Source organism: Microtus oregoni, unplaced genomic scaffold (assembly GCF_018167655.1).
Source record: "Microtus oregoni isolate MIOR12 unplaced genomic scaffold, Mior012 000010F_ref0000083, whole genome shotgun sequence".
Taxonomy (NCBI): domain Eukaryota; kingdom Metazoa; phylum Chordata; class Mammalia; order Rodentia; family Cricetidae; genus Microtus; species Microtus oregoni.
Window position 1 is genome coordinate 36,774,099 of NW_024543069.1, and position 15,319 is coordinate 36,789,417.

Genomic DNA, 15,319 nt, shown 5'->3' on the forward strand with positions numbered 1-15,319 from the left:
CAGGGAACCCTGATTGCTCTTCGAGCAGATGAGGGGGGGGGGACTTGATCGGGGGAGGGGGAGGGAAATGGGAAGCGGTTGTGGGGACGAGGCAGAAATCCTTAATAAATAAATAAATTTAAAAAAAAAAATCAGAAACTAATTTAAGTTTATAACTAGAACATGTAATTCCTTACTGAGTAATAGCATTTATTAATAAAATGTATGGCACACTATAGTATAATATGTACAAATACAGGCACTCACAAGTCGCTGACTATCAATGTTCTACATGTGGCTATAGAAGGAAACATTATATTGAGAACTAGAACAAACGGAAGACTAAAAAGATATGAAATAATCCAAGACTGGAGTGGGGGGCAATAGCAAATCTCTGAGAAAAAAATAAACAAACCAATAAAACCTGAAAAATAATGATAACAAAAAGGAAGAAGAGTTGAGAAAAGGAGAAAAGAATTCTGGGTACGTGCTGAAGCAGTCATTTAGAACAAAAGCAGTAAGGTGAGATAAGGAATAGAAATATGCTCAAAGGTGGCATTTCTGATAATGTTTTTGTAACATATTAAGGTGCTCTTTGTAGTTTAACAAGGTATAAGAATATACCTAAAGTAAAATTCCAACTTCTGAAAAGAACAATCAAACCTATTAATAGATACAAAACTGCCTACTCAAGCAGTAAGGAACCGGAAGAACTACTCATGAAAACACAGAACGGCAGTAACAGCTCCTATCTTCAGTGCACATATGTGCATTTGTTCTGATGGCCATGCTATCAATATGAATTTTACTCTAGCCCTAATACTGTCTGAGGGGCTGGAGAGATGGCTCAGTGACTAAGAGTGTCTGCTCTGCAATCATGAGGACTGGCACTGACCTCAGCACTCATTCAACAAGCCAAGTATCCCATGAAAACCTGTAAGCCCAGCTCTAAGGGTTAAGAAAGTAGGACAATTTCTCACACTTGCTAACTTGGAGTCTAACTAACAAAATATTAATCTCAGGTGAGGGAGAGACTCTGTCTCAAATGAACAGGTAGAAAATGTTAGAGACTACCTGACACCTTCTTCTGGTCTCTCTGCATGTGTACACTCCACCTATATACATACACATGTGCACACAATCATACAGACACATGCATACATACATAAATATATCCATGACTACACAAATCTGCTAAAAGTTGACTCAAAAGGTAAGTTAGAAATAAACTGTTAAGTGCAAAGATTAAAAACAAAGAGCCATAAGAACCCCACTATTGAAGCTAAGCATATAAACACTGAGTGCATTTATCAATAGATATACCTTAGAATACCTCATGTATATGCTTCAAAATATGCCTAAAATAGGCTGCTTGATCCATTAATAAAATCAACAAATTATAACAAAATATGTTTATTACATTTATTAATTAGAAATTATCTTCTCATTGTTATTAAAATTAATTATAACTCTTGGTTAAATTTTTATACACTATCATGTCACCTTCTTGCTCTTTTGCCTTTCCTGTCTTTAGCTGTGTCTGAATCTACAATATCTGCTCTGAGGCAGTCCAAAGTTCCTGAAAATGAAAGATGTTCTCCAAAGTACATCCGGTAACAGAGTGGCATTGTGTCCTGTGACTGGATCCCAGTATGACTCAGAAGAGGTTTAAAAACAACCTAGAAGAAATCAAACAACCATATTAACATAATTAATTGTTCATTGTTTACTTCTGTTCTTAGTCCAGCACATAGTATCTATTACCACAGAATGAAATGAAACCAAAGACATCATAATTGCTTTGATGAAAGCAAAGATTAGCTATATCTTCCCTGAGATTTAAATAATTTACATTCATTCATGCTTTTTAAAAAGTCTATGAATACCCAGTGTACTTCTATTAAAACAAAACAAAACTAGTACCAGGCCTTGTGGCTCAAGTCCATTATCACAGCTAATAGAGAAGACAGTCAAAAGGAATGTGAATTCAAAGCCTGCTGGGCTATGGAGTGAGTTCAAGGCCAGCCTGGGCAACTTAATGAGACCTATCTCAAAATAACATTTTAAAAGGGGATGGGGCTACAGCTCAGTAATAGAGCACTTGCCTAGATGAGTTCAAATTCCAGGAGTGGAAACAAAACCAAAACAACTAAAAACTAATATATACGGTTCACTAATAGTTCACCACTTCTTGCAATAATATAAAAACAGTTTACATGTTGTATTATGAACACTTATCCCATTTTTAAATGCTATCACTTGGCTATATCAGCCACTTAGCATGTTTTAGAACACATATTTTAAAGATTCCTTCTCTAAATGCTTACAGAAGTGCATAACTCACATGAAATTTCCAGCTAACTTAATGTCACAGAAGCAAATGTGTCTAACAAGAGTACCATAATACTTTAATTATCAACTCTCTGGTGTTGATTTATTTTTCCTTCTCCATATCCTATGTCTGAATGCTATACAGTGGTTTCCCAGCTCCTTGTAATTCATGGCACCTTATCCTTTAGTGATTTTCGTCTTGAAGCTTAAAATGCCTCCTCCCAGCCTCCCATTTCCCTCCCCCTCCCCCCAGTCTCTCCCCCTCCCTCTCCAGTCTGAAGAGCAGTCAGGGTTCCCTGCCCTGTGGAAAGTCCAAGGTCCTCCCCCCTCCATCCTGGTCTAGGAAGGTGAACATCCATACTGGCTAGGCTCCCACAAAGCCAGAACATGAAGTAGGATCAAAACCCAGTGCCATTGTCTTTGGCTTCTCATCAGCCCTCATTGTCCGCCATGTTCAAAGAGTCCGGTTTTATCCCATGCTTTTTCAGTCACAGTCCAGCTGGCCTTGGTGAGCTCCCAATATGATCAGCCTCACTGTCTCAGTGGGTGGGTGCACCCCTCGTGGTCCTGACTTCCTTGCTCATGTTCTCCCTCCTTCTGCTCTTCATTGGGCCCTTGGGAGCTCAGTCCGATGCTCCAGTGTGGGTCTCTGTCTCTATCTCCGGTATGGGAAGTAGACAAGATTGCTGGGCAAAAACTTGGGAACTGGGGGGTGGGGTGGGATGGGGGTAAGGGGAGATGGGCATACCCCTTTCTCTATGCCCATCCCAACTCTCCAGCTCAGGGACTGGTCTTCCCTTCCTCCAGAGGCTCCTCCCTATATAGCCAGCCATTTTGGTTACTGGCTTTTTATTCTTTTGCCCTCTTGACTCTGCACCTGGCTCCCTTCTCTCTCCTCTTCCTCCCCCTGCTCTTTTCCCCACATAGACCAGCTCAGCTTGGTCATGTCCACTTTGAACACAACCAGACATTCCTGACTGTCTCTGCTCTCCATTTTATAAACTTGTTCCTCCACCATGCTTAGCAGTCATGTCCTTTCCTTTTTGTCTGTTCACTTTGTGTATTTTTAATTCAGCCTATACTTTTGTAAAGCCACAAATTTTTCTAGTGTTTCATCATCACTGGTATGAATGACTTTAACAGTTTACCTTTCACCTCTACTTTTGACCCTGATTGATTTATACTACTTATTACTCATATATCTCCATGTGTTTAATTACTTTATTTCTCTATTCTAAATCCACTGTCTCAAAATTGCTCACTTAATAAAGTCTGAGATTTATATGAAAGACTATGGGATATAATAAAATTTAACTTTCTAGTCATGTTACTGTAAAATTTTTACACATAATAAAACATTATAATCAGACTTTCAATTTGATAAACTATTGGTTAATTTGCATTCATAATTAATCAATGTACTTTTTAAAGGCTGTTCCTCCTCTGCAAGAACGTTTTTACTACAGGAACAGAATAGAGTTCATTTGAACTTCAAGTACCTACTACTTAATGGTTCCTCCTGTAAGCCCTGCTGAAGGAGATATCAGTATCAAGTACAACAGGCAAGCTCACCTGTGCATCAGCAAGTTGAACAGCAGGAAAGCCTTGGTTTGCTTCTTCCACGCCTGCCACATCATCTTGACTAGTACTGTGCTGAGAATGTGTCCCATCCAGAGTATTCTGATCACTAGACAGGACGGTGTTGAAATCTGAGGCTGATGGTATCGTAGGAAGATTGGGTGCAACTCCTAACAGTAATATTTCAAGAGTAAGTAAAATGCAACAAATTTGTAAACCATAAAAGGGCATAACAAGTCAAATTTAAAGACAACCTATGTTGTAGTGCCCTTATCAGACTACTTGATAAAGAAAAAATGATAATATGTAATAGTAAAATCTTATAGATGTAATTTATTTTAAAAAATTAAAACAAATATTCAGAAAATACTAGTGATCTTTATACAGGTACTCAAGCCAGTCAGTCCAAAATGTAGGATTTTACAACTGGAAAAATCTCTGAAATGCTGATGCAGCAGGCAAAAAGCATTGTTAATAGTCTCACATCCAGTTTTCCGGGGGAAGAAAAAAAAAAAAACAAATAAGCTATGGCTTCTCTGGGCACTTTCTGTATCATTTCCAAGACAAAGGACCCTTAAGAAAGAGAATCTGTTCCATCCTAGTTCTCCTGTAATTTAAACTATAGCCACTTAGAACAATGGTGAAATGAGAACCAAAAGAAATGCCAAGAACTGCAGGGTGCCATTTTTCTATCTTCTTCAGCCAAGAGTCAATGCAGAGAACTAGGATGTGACTATCATATCACTTCAAGATGGAGGTGAGCCACACCAACAAGAAAGAGCTGAGTAGGCATTCACATTTTAGTAATTTCTATATGGAAAGAATTCACATGGTTCAGATAGCTGTTTGAAAAATTCATTTTAGCAGCCTTGAGTAATCAATACCAATATTCTTCAGTATTTACTAACTTGGAAAACCTTTGAATATTGAAAAAGGAAGGCTAATATTCTTACACTGGATACAGCCACCACTTTCTTGGGGAAACATCCTGCCTGTTTTCTTCCTATACATGCATATTATTTTAAAATTAAAAAATGGCCTTCATTTATCTCTCTCGTTGGGCAAAGAAATCTTACTTTACTGTTCCCATAGATCTGATTACATATTTGTTAAGTAACTATAAAGAGTACATAAATTAATAGTTACAATATCTCAGAGAGAGCTAAACAAATTCAAAGTATTTTCTACTGTAGGTACATCATGTTGTAACTACACTTTATGTTTTTTATCCTGCCTCCTTTGGTGTTATGAATGTTTAACCAACCACATTAAACGTAAGTTTTAAACTCTTTAAATCTTGTATTAGATACAGCAAGATCAATAAGTGATAGTTTGATTGATCATTTTCTGAATGAGTACAATTTCAAACAAATATTACTTAAACATCTGACAACTTAATTATACTCTGGGAAACAAGAATTTGCTATAACTGTTTGTGCTACTTAAGACAGTTAAGATTTTTAAAAAAAGACAATTTTAATACCTGTTGGAAGACTGTTATGTCCTGACTTTGTAATGGGAGATTCTTGTACCACGCTTCCACGATTACCCACAGCATTTGACATCCAATTATAAAAACTCACAGATGATGGCTCAGATAACAAAGGATGTTCAGATAACATGTCAGTGGCCACTGTATTTCCTAAAAACAAAGTTTACTGAGAATAAAATTATTATATACTGTAACACAGAAAAAAATGTTACTAATATACTTTCCGAAAGTTAGATGAAAATGTCTTTACCAATTTTTTTTTAAAGATTTCCTTTACTTTTATTTATGTATATAGGTGCTTTGCTTGTTTCTGTATACAAAGTGCATGCAGTGCCTGTGGGAACCAGAAGAGGGAGGGCATCAGGATTCACTGGAGCTGGAGTTAAGACAGTTGTCAGCAGCCATGTGGATGCTGGGAACTAAACCCAGGTCTTAGCAGGAGCAGCTAGTGCTCTTAACTACTGAGCATCTCTTCCCAGTATTTTTCAATTCTCACTTCAGGAGGTGGATTCTAAGACATTAGTACAGAACTCAATTTTACTCTCATAGGGAGATGATTCTATATTCCGTAGTCTCAGCATGTGTAGGTTAGCATTAGTCAGTACTTATTTGAAAACAAAAAATGAAAATGAAGATAAAGTTAAAATTTTCTTCTAAAATATTTCCTCAAAAACAAAGTATACTAAAAGTATTAGTGATGCAACCAAAAAACTGGAAAGAATTATTTTATTTTTAATTATGTGTGTGTGTGCACACACGTGAGTACACCTGTGTGTAAAGTACAGAGGAATGACCTGGTCCATAGGAGCTAGATACCTGTTCTTGTTAGGGAGCTACTTTTCACAGCTGCACTACTTCTCTGCGGAGTGCCTTCCAGAAGGTTGTGCAGGCTTGGGAAGCTTCCCGTCAGATAGCTGAGAAGGCTCTCCTTCCTTGGACTCTCCTTCACTGGCATCCCAGCACGTCCAACATGCACGGGAGAATCCGTCGCAGTGTCTCCACTGGTGTAACTCAGAGAATGATATGGATGAATGCCCTACAAAATAAACACATGATTTTTTTTTGCATATGTAAAATGACTCCTGACAACATCTATGACTGTTGCTATTGGTATCCTACCCTTTAATACAGTGGTTGTATATACTACAATTATTGAGTCTCAAATGTACAAACGCATTTTTTATAACTGTAGTACAATATTAAGGACTACAAATCATATTCAAGTTTATCCCTTTAAGTATTTTAACAATGAATTATTAATCAGTTTCTACAGCTGAACAAGAGCCCAAGAACAGCATCTCAAACAGAATACAGGAAATAAAATGCTGGTAAATATGTAAGTCAATAATATATTATTCATGTGTTATAAAAAACACACACTGTGGTGGTTTGAATAAGAATAGCCCCCATAGGCTCACATTTTTTAATGCTTGTTCTAGAGCTTGTGTGACTGTTTGGGAAGGACTAGCAGATGTGGCCTTGTTGGAGAAGGTGTGCTGGGGGTGGTTTTGAGATTTCAAAAGCCTATGCCATTCCCAGTAAGCTCTCTCTTTCTTTCTGCCTCATGGTTGTCTTAACGTGTAAGTTCTCAGCTACTGCCCCATTGCCATGCCTGCTTACCTGCCTGCTCCCATGCATCCCACAATGATGGTCATGAATTCTAGCCCTTTGAAACTGTTAAGTTCCCATTTAAATGCTTTATTTTAAAAGTTACCTTGATGTTTCTACATCTACAGCAATAGAAAAGTCTCTCTCTCTCTCTCTCTCTCTCACACACACACACATACTCACAACTATATTGTTATCAATCCATTTAACTTCAGTGACATCTACAGCTGCACAAAGACCTACCCCCTTTTTGGAAAGGCTTTGTGGTAGGCAAATTTTATTAGCCCTCTTATGTTGAATTCTTTTATGTCATATCTATTATATTCCCATTTGGTGTTGCCAAGAGAAAGCTGTAGGATCTGTCTGATCAATTATGGTCACTTTTAAAATGAATAGTCATTGACATGGAAAGATGTTAACTTTTCACATATAACTGCCATACTGTCTCCCCAGAACAAGGTTTATCATATAAATAATATTCTAATATTGCATGAGAATGACTATATTCTTATATTTTCACATATATATTAAGTTTTAGTATTATAATCTTGTAAACAAAAACAAAAATGTCATTTTGTTTTATACTTTTTATAAGAAAATATATCTTCATATGTATATATATATATATTTTTGTGACATATTTTATGCCTTTACCCATTTTTTAACTTTTCATTTTAGTATCTTGTCTTTTTCTTAGTGATTAGGAAAAACTTCTGCTGTTGTTTATTTGAAAGCCCTTTTTATAAGTATTTTTATAATTTTTATTTAGAAATTTAATATTTTAATGTCAAAACTATTTTGTCATTATAAATCTATGTGCAGACTTTGAGTAAAAGTAAACTTATTAACTACCATTTTCAGTTCTTAGAAAAGCACACTAACAACCAAAAAAAACCATAACAATGTAAAATATCAGATACACTTATCATGTCTTAACTCAGTTATTTTTCACCATAATACTTCAAAGGAGGTAGCTGTCAAAATCCCTACCTTACAAATAAAGATGCACAATTCAGTCAGTAATTTTTCAAGTTGCAGAGCAGGATTAAAATAAAGGTATTGCTCCATATGCTAGTCTACTCACCTGGTTATATTGTTCCTTTTATCAAAGATTCTTTAAACTTGCTAAAACAATGGAGTGTACATTAAGATCATAATTTGTAAAAACCCAACCTAAGGTTTGCAATCAATAATATACAGCCTAAAAGGCTGTATATTAATGACTAGATTATCAACATTTTTAGTATTGAATTTTATTGCATATAATATTCAATAAGATAAAAGAACACAAAGGTTTAATAGTCTTTAAGTATTAAATATTGATGATACAATTTTCATGGAAATATATACATTAAAAGTTATTATCCAAGGGGGCTGGAGATAGGGCTCGGAGCCTAAGAACACTGGCAGCTCTTCCAGAGGTCCTGAGTTCAATTCCCAGCAACCACATAATGGCTCACAATATCTGTCATGAGATCTGGGAGTGTCATATATCAATCTGTTGATTTCATTGGTTAAGCAATAAAGAAACTGCTTGGCCCTCATAGGTTAAAACATAGGTGGGAGGAGTAAACAGAACCGAATGCTGGGAGAAAGAAGCTGAGTCAGGGAGTCGCCATGATTCTCCCACTCCAGCCAGACTCAGGTTAAGATCATTCCTGGTAAGCCGGCTCTTTGGCTACATAGATTATTAGAAATGAGCTAGTCCAGGTGTGAGAGTTAGTCGAGAAAAGGCTAGATATAATGGGCCAAGCGGTGTTTAAAAGAATACAGTTTCCGTGTAATTATTTCAGATAAGGCTAGCCGTGCAGGTGGCCGGGTGCCAGGTACGCAGCCCCGGCCCCGCTGCTCTTATTTCAACAGATGGTGCCCAGACGTGATGGACTAAATCCACTTAAAAACCTGAGAAGGCTTAAAAATAAGGGAGAGAGAGTTTAACACAGATTTTTGCTGTTTGTTGGTGGCGTGCTGTAGAGAGATTTCCTGATTCAGCAACAGCAGCAGAAAAAACGCTGTGTCATTTTAAAGCGCAGCTTTTTGAGGCTGTGCTGCCAGTGCAAACTCTGGCTTTAAAGCATTTCAATGGATTTTATGGGACTGGATGTTTGTGTTCCTGCTTGGGATCAGAAGGAGAGTGCTCTGAGACCTTGCCAATGGCTCATTGCTCCCTGTGTGCACCTGGGCAGACTGCAGAATCAGGCTTAGGCCAGCGGAAGAGCATGGCAGATTCCTGCCAGTGTTTTCAGACTGTGCAGTGCTCTGCGTGTCAGATTTGGATGTAACTTGGATGAAAAGAATTTCTGTGCTGCACGCTCAGTCTCAGAATTAAAGTGCTGAGTGCCGCTCCTACCTGGCGGCTCCAGAGCTAGCACAAAATGGTACGTCCTCCATTTTGAAATTTTCCTGACTCAGCAGCAGGAAAAAACTGGCTGTTTTAAAATGCTGGCTTTCTGGACTGTGCCGCCATTGCAATCTCTGTCTGTCTCCTGCGGGAGACAGAGCTTTTGAATGGAGCATTTGGAGTAACGTGCTACGATTTGTTTGATGGCAACTAGACTGTTGTGTGCCTAAAAGGGGGAAATTGTGTGCTGCAGCTCAGAGGCACAAGCAGCTCCGCCATGCTAGTGGTGCAATGTGCAAGAATCAGAGGCAAGAGCGCCATGTTGGACTGGGCGGGGCCAGCAGGCAGTACCTGTTTTTGACTTAGGAATGTCACAGCTTAGATTCTTAAGTGCTTAGTGATTTAAAGGCACAAAACAAAGTGCTCCGGGATAGTAAAAAAAAAAAAATATTACAGATTCACAATAAAACAGATTCAGACATAAAAGACCACACTGTTGGATGAATGTACATAGGCTTGAAAAGAGAAAAGAAAAAGAATATAGAGAATAAAGTTGATGGTTTAAAAAAAAAAAGAGGTAAAGTCTTTAAAGAGACAGAGTACAGATAGTTAAGAGATTAAAAGAAATAAAGAAAATTAAGCCACGTAAAAATGGAAAATTCACAGAGAGTCTGGATTATGTACATTGTGTTTTCTTTAAAATTTTTGACTGTGAAGGAGCTAAGTACAGAGAGACATTTCATTACAAGGGCTGCCAAGCTAAACCAGAATGGATATAAGGGTATTACGATTTCAAAATTTGGGTCTAAGGATATGATGCTTTGGGGAGGGTCTTCTTTTGTTTTCACAGAGGACCAGACCCTGTGGATTGCATCTATCCCGATATGGTATGATAGACCATGACCTCCCGAAAAGTTCCTGTGAACACCCTCAAAAAATTACTTCACTCAACTGCCAACTGAGATAAACCTGGCACACAGGTTACACCCTAAATGATTTGATTAACAGCGCCCCCATTCAGCAGAAAGCAGTTTGGAGAGAAAAAACTGTGCCCATGTTCCCAAAATATTGTTTATAAATGTTCTTTTACATTTAAAGGGGGAAATGATATAGATATGAATAATTTACATTGGTATGGATTTTAGGTCAATTTTGTTATATGTATATGTATTTCTGATCTTGATTAAGGTATTGTGATTGTGTAGTTCATTTTTAAAATGTAATGTATAATTAGGAAATATAGGTTGTTGATGGATAATCATAAATAATAGTCAAGTTTGTAGTCATGTTACTTAGATTTTCTAGATATATAGAGATATATTTCAGATAGGCATTCTTCATATCTCTCAAAGGCTACAGAATATGGCATTTAAAATATTTTAATAACTTGGGACTTTTCATGACAATGAGACATGTCTGCTCCTGGCGGCACCAATCTACTTCGAGAGGAAGATGGGCATCGAAGAGGATCCTTATGGAGTCTGATAGCCATTTGGGCAAGAAACTGCTCTTGCCTGGACTATTGCAGAGAACCCGCAGAGAGAGAGGACTGCTGAACTTGCCTAAAGGTGAGACGGTCTTTTGGGGTTCATGACTCATGAAAGAGTCTGCGAGACATTCTGCAGGACACAGTAGATAGTGACTGAACTGTCTTTGAAATTGCCTGCTTCATGGAAATGTCTGCTGGATACTATGGGCCTGAAGGCTGAAGATGGATGCCCCAACGGTACAGAGGAATTTTGGGTGACTGTACAGGCAGCGAGATGTCTCTGTCATTTCTAGAGTTTTGGATTTCTTGTTTACTTAGGTAATATTATATCCTTCTGGAGTCTTTGATGGAGTTGAAGAATGAATAGATAGTTATAGTTTTCCTTAGTTATGATAAAAGATAAAACAGATATAAATATTGTAATTGTAATTCTTGCTTGATAACTTTTTGTTATATGTAATTTTGCTATGCTAAAGTTAAAGCCTTCCTTTTTTTGTTTAAACAGAAAAAGGGGAAGCGATGTGGGAGTGTCATATATCAATCTGTTGATTTCATTGGTTAAGCAATAAAGAAACTGCTTGGCCCTCATAGGTTAAAACATAGGTGGGAGGAGTAAACAGAACCGAATGCTGGGAGAAAGAAGCTGAGTCAGGGAGTCGCCATGATTCTCCCACTCCAGCCAGACGCAGGTTAAGATCATTCCTGGTAAGCCGGCTCTTTGGCTACATAGATTATTAGAAATGGGCTAGTCCAGGTGCGAGAGTTAGCCGAGAAAAGGCTAGATATAATGGGCCAAGTGGTGTTTAAAAGAATACAGTTTCTATGTAATTATTTCGGGTAAAGCTAGCCGTGCAGGCGGCTGGGTGCAGGGGATGCAGCCCCGCCGCTCCTAATACAACAGAGTGTACATTAAGATCATAATTTGTAAAAACCCAACCTATGGTTTGCAATCAATAATATACAGCCTAAAAGGCTTCTCACTAAAACTGAAATGACTAGATTATCAACATTTTTAGTATTGAATTTTATTGCATATAATATTCAATAAGTTAAAAGAACACAAAGGTTTAGTAGTCGTTAAGTATTAAATATTGATGATACAATTTTCATGGAAATATATACATTAAAAGTTATTATCCAAGGGGGCTGCAGATGGGGCTCGGAGCCTAAGAACACTGGCAGCTCTTCCAGAGGTCCTGAGTTCAATTCCCAGCAACCACATAATGGCTCACAATATCTGTCATGAGATCTGGTACCCTCTTCTGGCACAGAAGTATACATGCAGGAGGAGCAGTATATGCATTAAAAAAAAGTTATTAGCCAAATTAATTTCAACATACACTACTGGAATATTTAGAGTAGGCATCTAATATATTTAATATTGAAATCAAAAAATCAAGTTTTTGATGTAAGTTTTAAACTATAATCAAAACCAGCAATACTGTACCTTTATTTTTAATGCAGAGTCACTATGTGTATGAGTTTTAGAAAGTTTCCTCATTATTTCTGCTCCAGTGACAGGTCCAGAGCTCCCAGGTGGTGGCCGGTTAGCTGTTCCTTCTAGAAGCATTGTGTGTTCACTGATTGTGGCTAAAATGATTAAATAAGAGAATATATATATGTGACCACACACTTTTGAAAAAAAAATCAACCAACATCCTGATCTGTATAATTACGATCCATATTTATAAGCTGAAAAATATAAATTTTTAAATTTTTTTATTCTTGTTTCTTTACTTTCCAACTTTAATCTGAGTTTATGCTATCCACTGATATAGTGCCCAAGACCCAACTCAACTACTCTCAAGAATATCCAGAGAGGCACAAATGAATACAGGTACTAGAAAGTACCTAGAAAGTACCTAGAAAGGGAAAGCCTAATTCAAGTTCTGTGCTTAATAAATTCTGGATAATAAGCAATAAAATTTAGGCTACTTTTTATAATGGATTCATTAAAAGTAATTTTTTTTAATTAAGCTATACTAAAGCGCTAATTTTGGGACTACCCTTTCCCCTACTTTTAATTCTTTGTCAAAACAGTGTAAGACAATCTATCATCATAATAAAAAATTAACCTTTGGCAAATAGTTAAAATACAAACATACATTTCAAAAGCATCCACCTTGTTCAGATGCAACACATTTTATTTACAGAACTGCATGCTCAGCTCAGGCTTCCAAATTTACTTAAAGAGCAAATATATGTAACAGGCAGTAGATACAACTTGGTTAAAATCAGAGGGGACAAATACAATGTTAAAAGATAGGTCTTTATGAGTTTGCTATAAAAGCTGTCTCTACTGTATGGATCATCAGTATACTGTATCTCACAAATGCAAATCGTAAAACTTGTTCAATGAAAAGATTCCAAAGTTATTGTGAATGTGGGTTTATAAAACTGCCTAGTTAAACCCACAGCATTTTCAAATTTGAGACAAAAATTATTAAAATTAATACCATGTGACCAACTATGTACAGCTAGGATTTGCTTCTATTAATAATTTGCTAATAGCTATAGGAAAAAGGTCTTGATTGGTATCTTTAAAGAGGCACATTATCCATATGAAGCTATTCCTATAAGATGCACATACCCAATATGCCCCACTTCCCCCAAAAACCCACTTCTAAATTTACCTGCATCAAACTCAAATTCTGCACCATCAGCACTGGTATCACTTTGAAGACCACCTCCATTATCCAGGCCAAGTCCATCTTCATGTTCCTGATCCATAGCAGCTGGAGGTTTCAGTGGCTGAGCTGGTCGGTGTAAGTTAACTACTTTAAAGGCAGGTGTCACCACAATGAACTTCATCCACTGCCGTGCCAAAGCAACTAATCCTTTCTTTAAGGTTACCAATGCAGGAAGCCCATCACTCTGCAATAACAAAGAAAAACTTATTTGAATCTCAAAATATCCACTTAGAGAAGAAACTAAAATTTAGAATTTAGATAATTTGTTCAACAAAACTCAGTATTTCAAGTTGATAATAAAACTTTCTACAGCTACGCATACATTGAGAATGTGCCTTGAGGGTTTATGGGGTTCAAAAGTTTGGGTTTCAGTGTAGCAATGTATTTGGAAAGGTGCAAAATCTTTAAGAGGGTATCTAGTGGCAATCGCTGATGACAGTGGCATCAGAATTCATTACAGCAGTTTTGGTGAGACCTGGAAAGTCTGTACACAGGCTGTTATTAAAGAGCAAGGCCACCATTTCATCAGCTCCTGGCTTCCTGACTTGGCAGATGGTCTTGATATCCTGATGATCTCTCTCTCTCTCTCTCTCCCCCTTTCTCCCCCTCTCTCTCACACTCACACATACACACACACACACACACCATGAAGCCACATGTTATCTTAGTGAATCATCTAAATAGTTAAGGGATTATCAGCCTCACCAGAGCCACACTGATCCTTTGTTCATAAATTACCAGTCCCACATATCTGATTAAACCCAAACTCTAAACACAGCATTGCATATATATAAGGCACTATGACTGCTTCAGGTGAATATGACACTAAACACTGGAGACAAAGTTGTTGTTTTGTTTAAAGAACCATTTAATAGACTTTATTATTTTGGCCCAAATGAAGACTCAAAATTTACTCTCAACTATTTAGATGATTCACTAAGATAAAAAGAAATAAAATTATTCACTGCAAGATTATAATCTATCAGGTATCTCTACTATTTAAATGTTAAAATGAATTGCTACAAATTAAATGGATTTGTAACTATCTTGAAAGTTAACAACAAAGATGGCTACAAGAAACTTCAGTTTCTTTCCTATTTTTGCTGTAGCCTAAAAAGAAAACCGTAAATTCTTCTCAACTCTAATTTTCTGCAATTTCTCATACTGACATAGATGGCCAAAGAACCTCACACCCACTTTCTGAGAACATCAGGCCTTCTCTTTCCTGTCCAGGTACAGTGCCATCTGCACCTCTTCCTTTCCCATTTTGTAGAGCATCCCCTCAGAGTTAATGCCTCAAGACTGTCAGTTCTAGTTTCTCTGACCACAATTAGGCTAGGCATGTCAGGCTTACAATGTACAACTTTGTCTTTAATTCCTAGAAAGGAGAAAGTGCTATTTCAGGCTTAGATATAAACATCTTTTTAAAACCTATCACTTACCATAGATTCTTTACAAGCCTGGTGAAAGGTATGGCTGGCCATGAACAGTACTGATACATAGGTGTCTAATTTGGCTAAATATTGTTGCACATGCTCTACTACCCAGAAGCCTAGAGGAGACAAGCAATGCTCTCAAACTTCTAAAATCCCAATCCCAATTTGCCATTTGTTTTTCTAAGGGTGAGGATGAGTTGTTCAATTATATAGTCTCCCCTCTATGATTAAGCACCCTTTACTTTATTAAACCATTATGACTCTACGGATTATTTCCTGGCTTGAAACTCATGCTTTCAGCTTTCAAGATACAACTGTCTCAGTTCTTCTATCTTCTATCCCTTCTTAGTACTCCGCCTAGCTTATCTAACCCCT

At 37.2% G+C, this 15,319-nt stretch overlaps 1 protein-coding gene across 8 annotated transcripts in view; it reads right to left on the reverse strand.

Moving 5' to 3' along the window:
* Positions 1 to 15,319, reverse strand: part of Kiaa1109 (KIAA1109 ortholog) — a 184,260-nt gene that overhangs the window by 78,291 nt on the left and 90,650 nt on the right. For all 8 annotated transcript variants that reach the window (XM_041659586.1, XM_041659591.1, XM_041659589.1 and 5 more), the window contains exons 41-46: positions 13,452 to 13,692; positions 12,266 to 12,408; positions 6,197 to 6,416; positions 5,372 to 5,530; positions 3,883 to 4,058; positions 1,483 to 1,658 (exon numbers count right to left, since the gene is read on the reverse strand). In XM_041659586.1, coding sequence (XP_041515520.1) covers positions 1,483 to 1,658; positions 3,883 to 4,058; positions 5,372 to 5,530; positions 6,197 to 6,416; positions 12,266 to 12,408; positions 13,452 to 13,692 — 1,115 coding nt within the window. The remainder of the gene's footprint in view (positions 1 to 1,482; positions 1,659 to 3,882; positions 4,059 to 5,371; positions 5,531 to 6,196; positions 6,417 to 12,265; positions 12,409 to 13,451; positions 13,693 to 15,319) is intronic.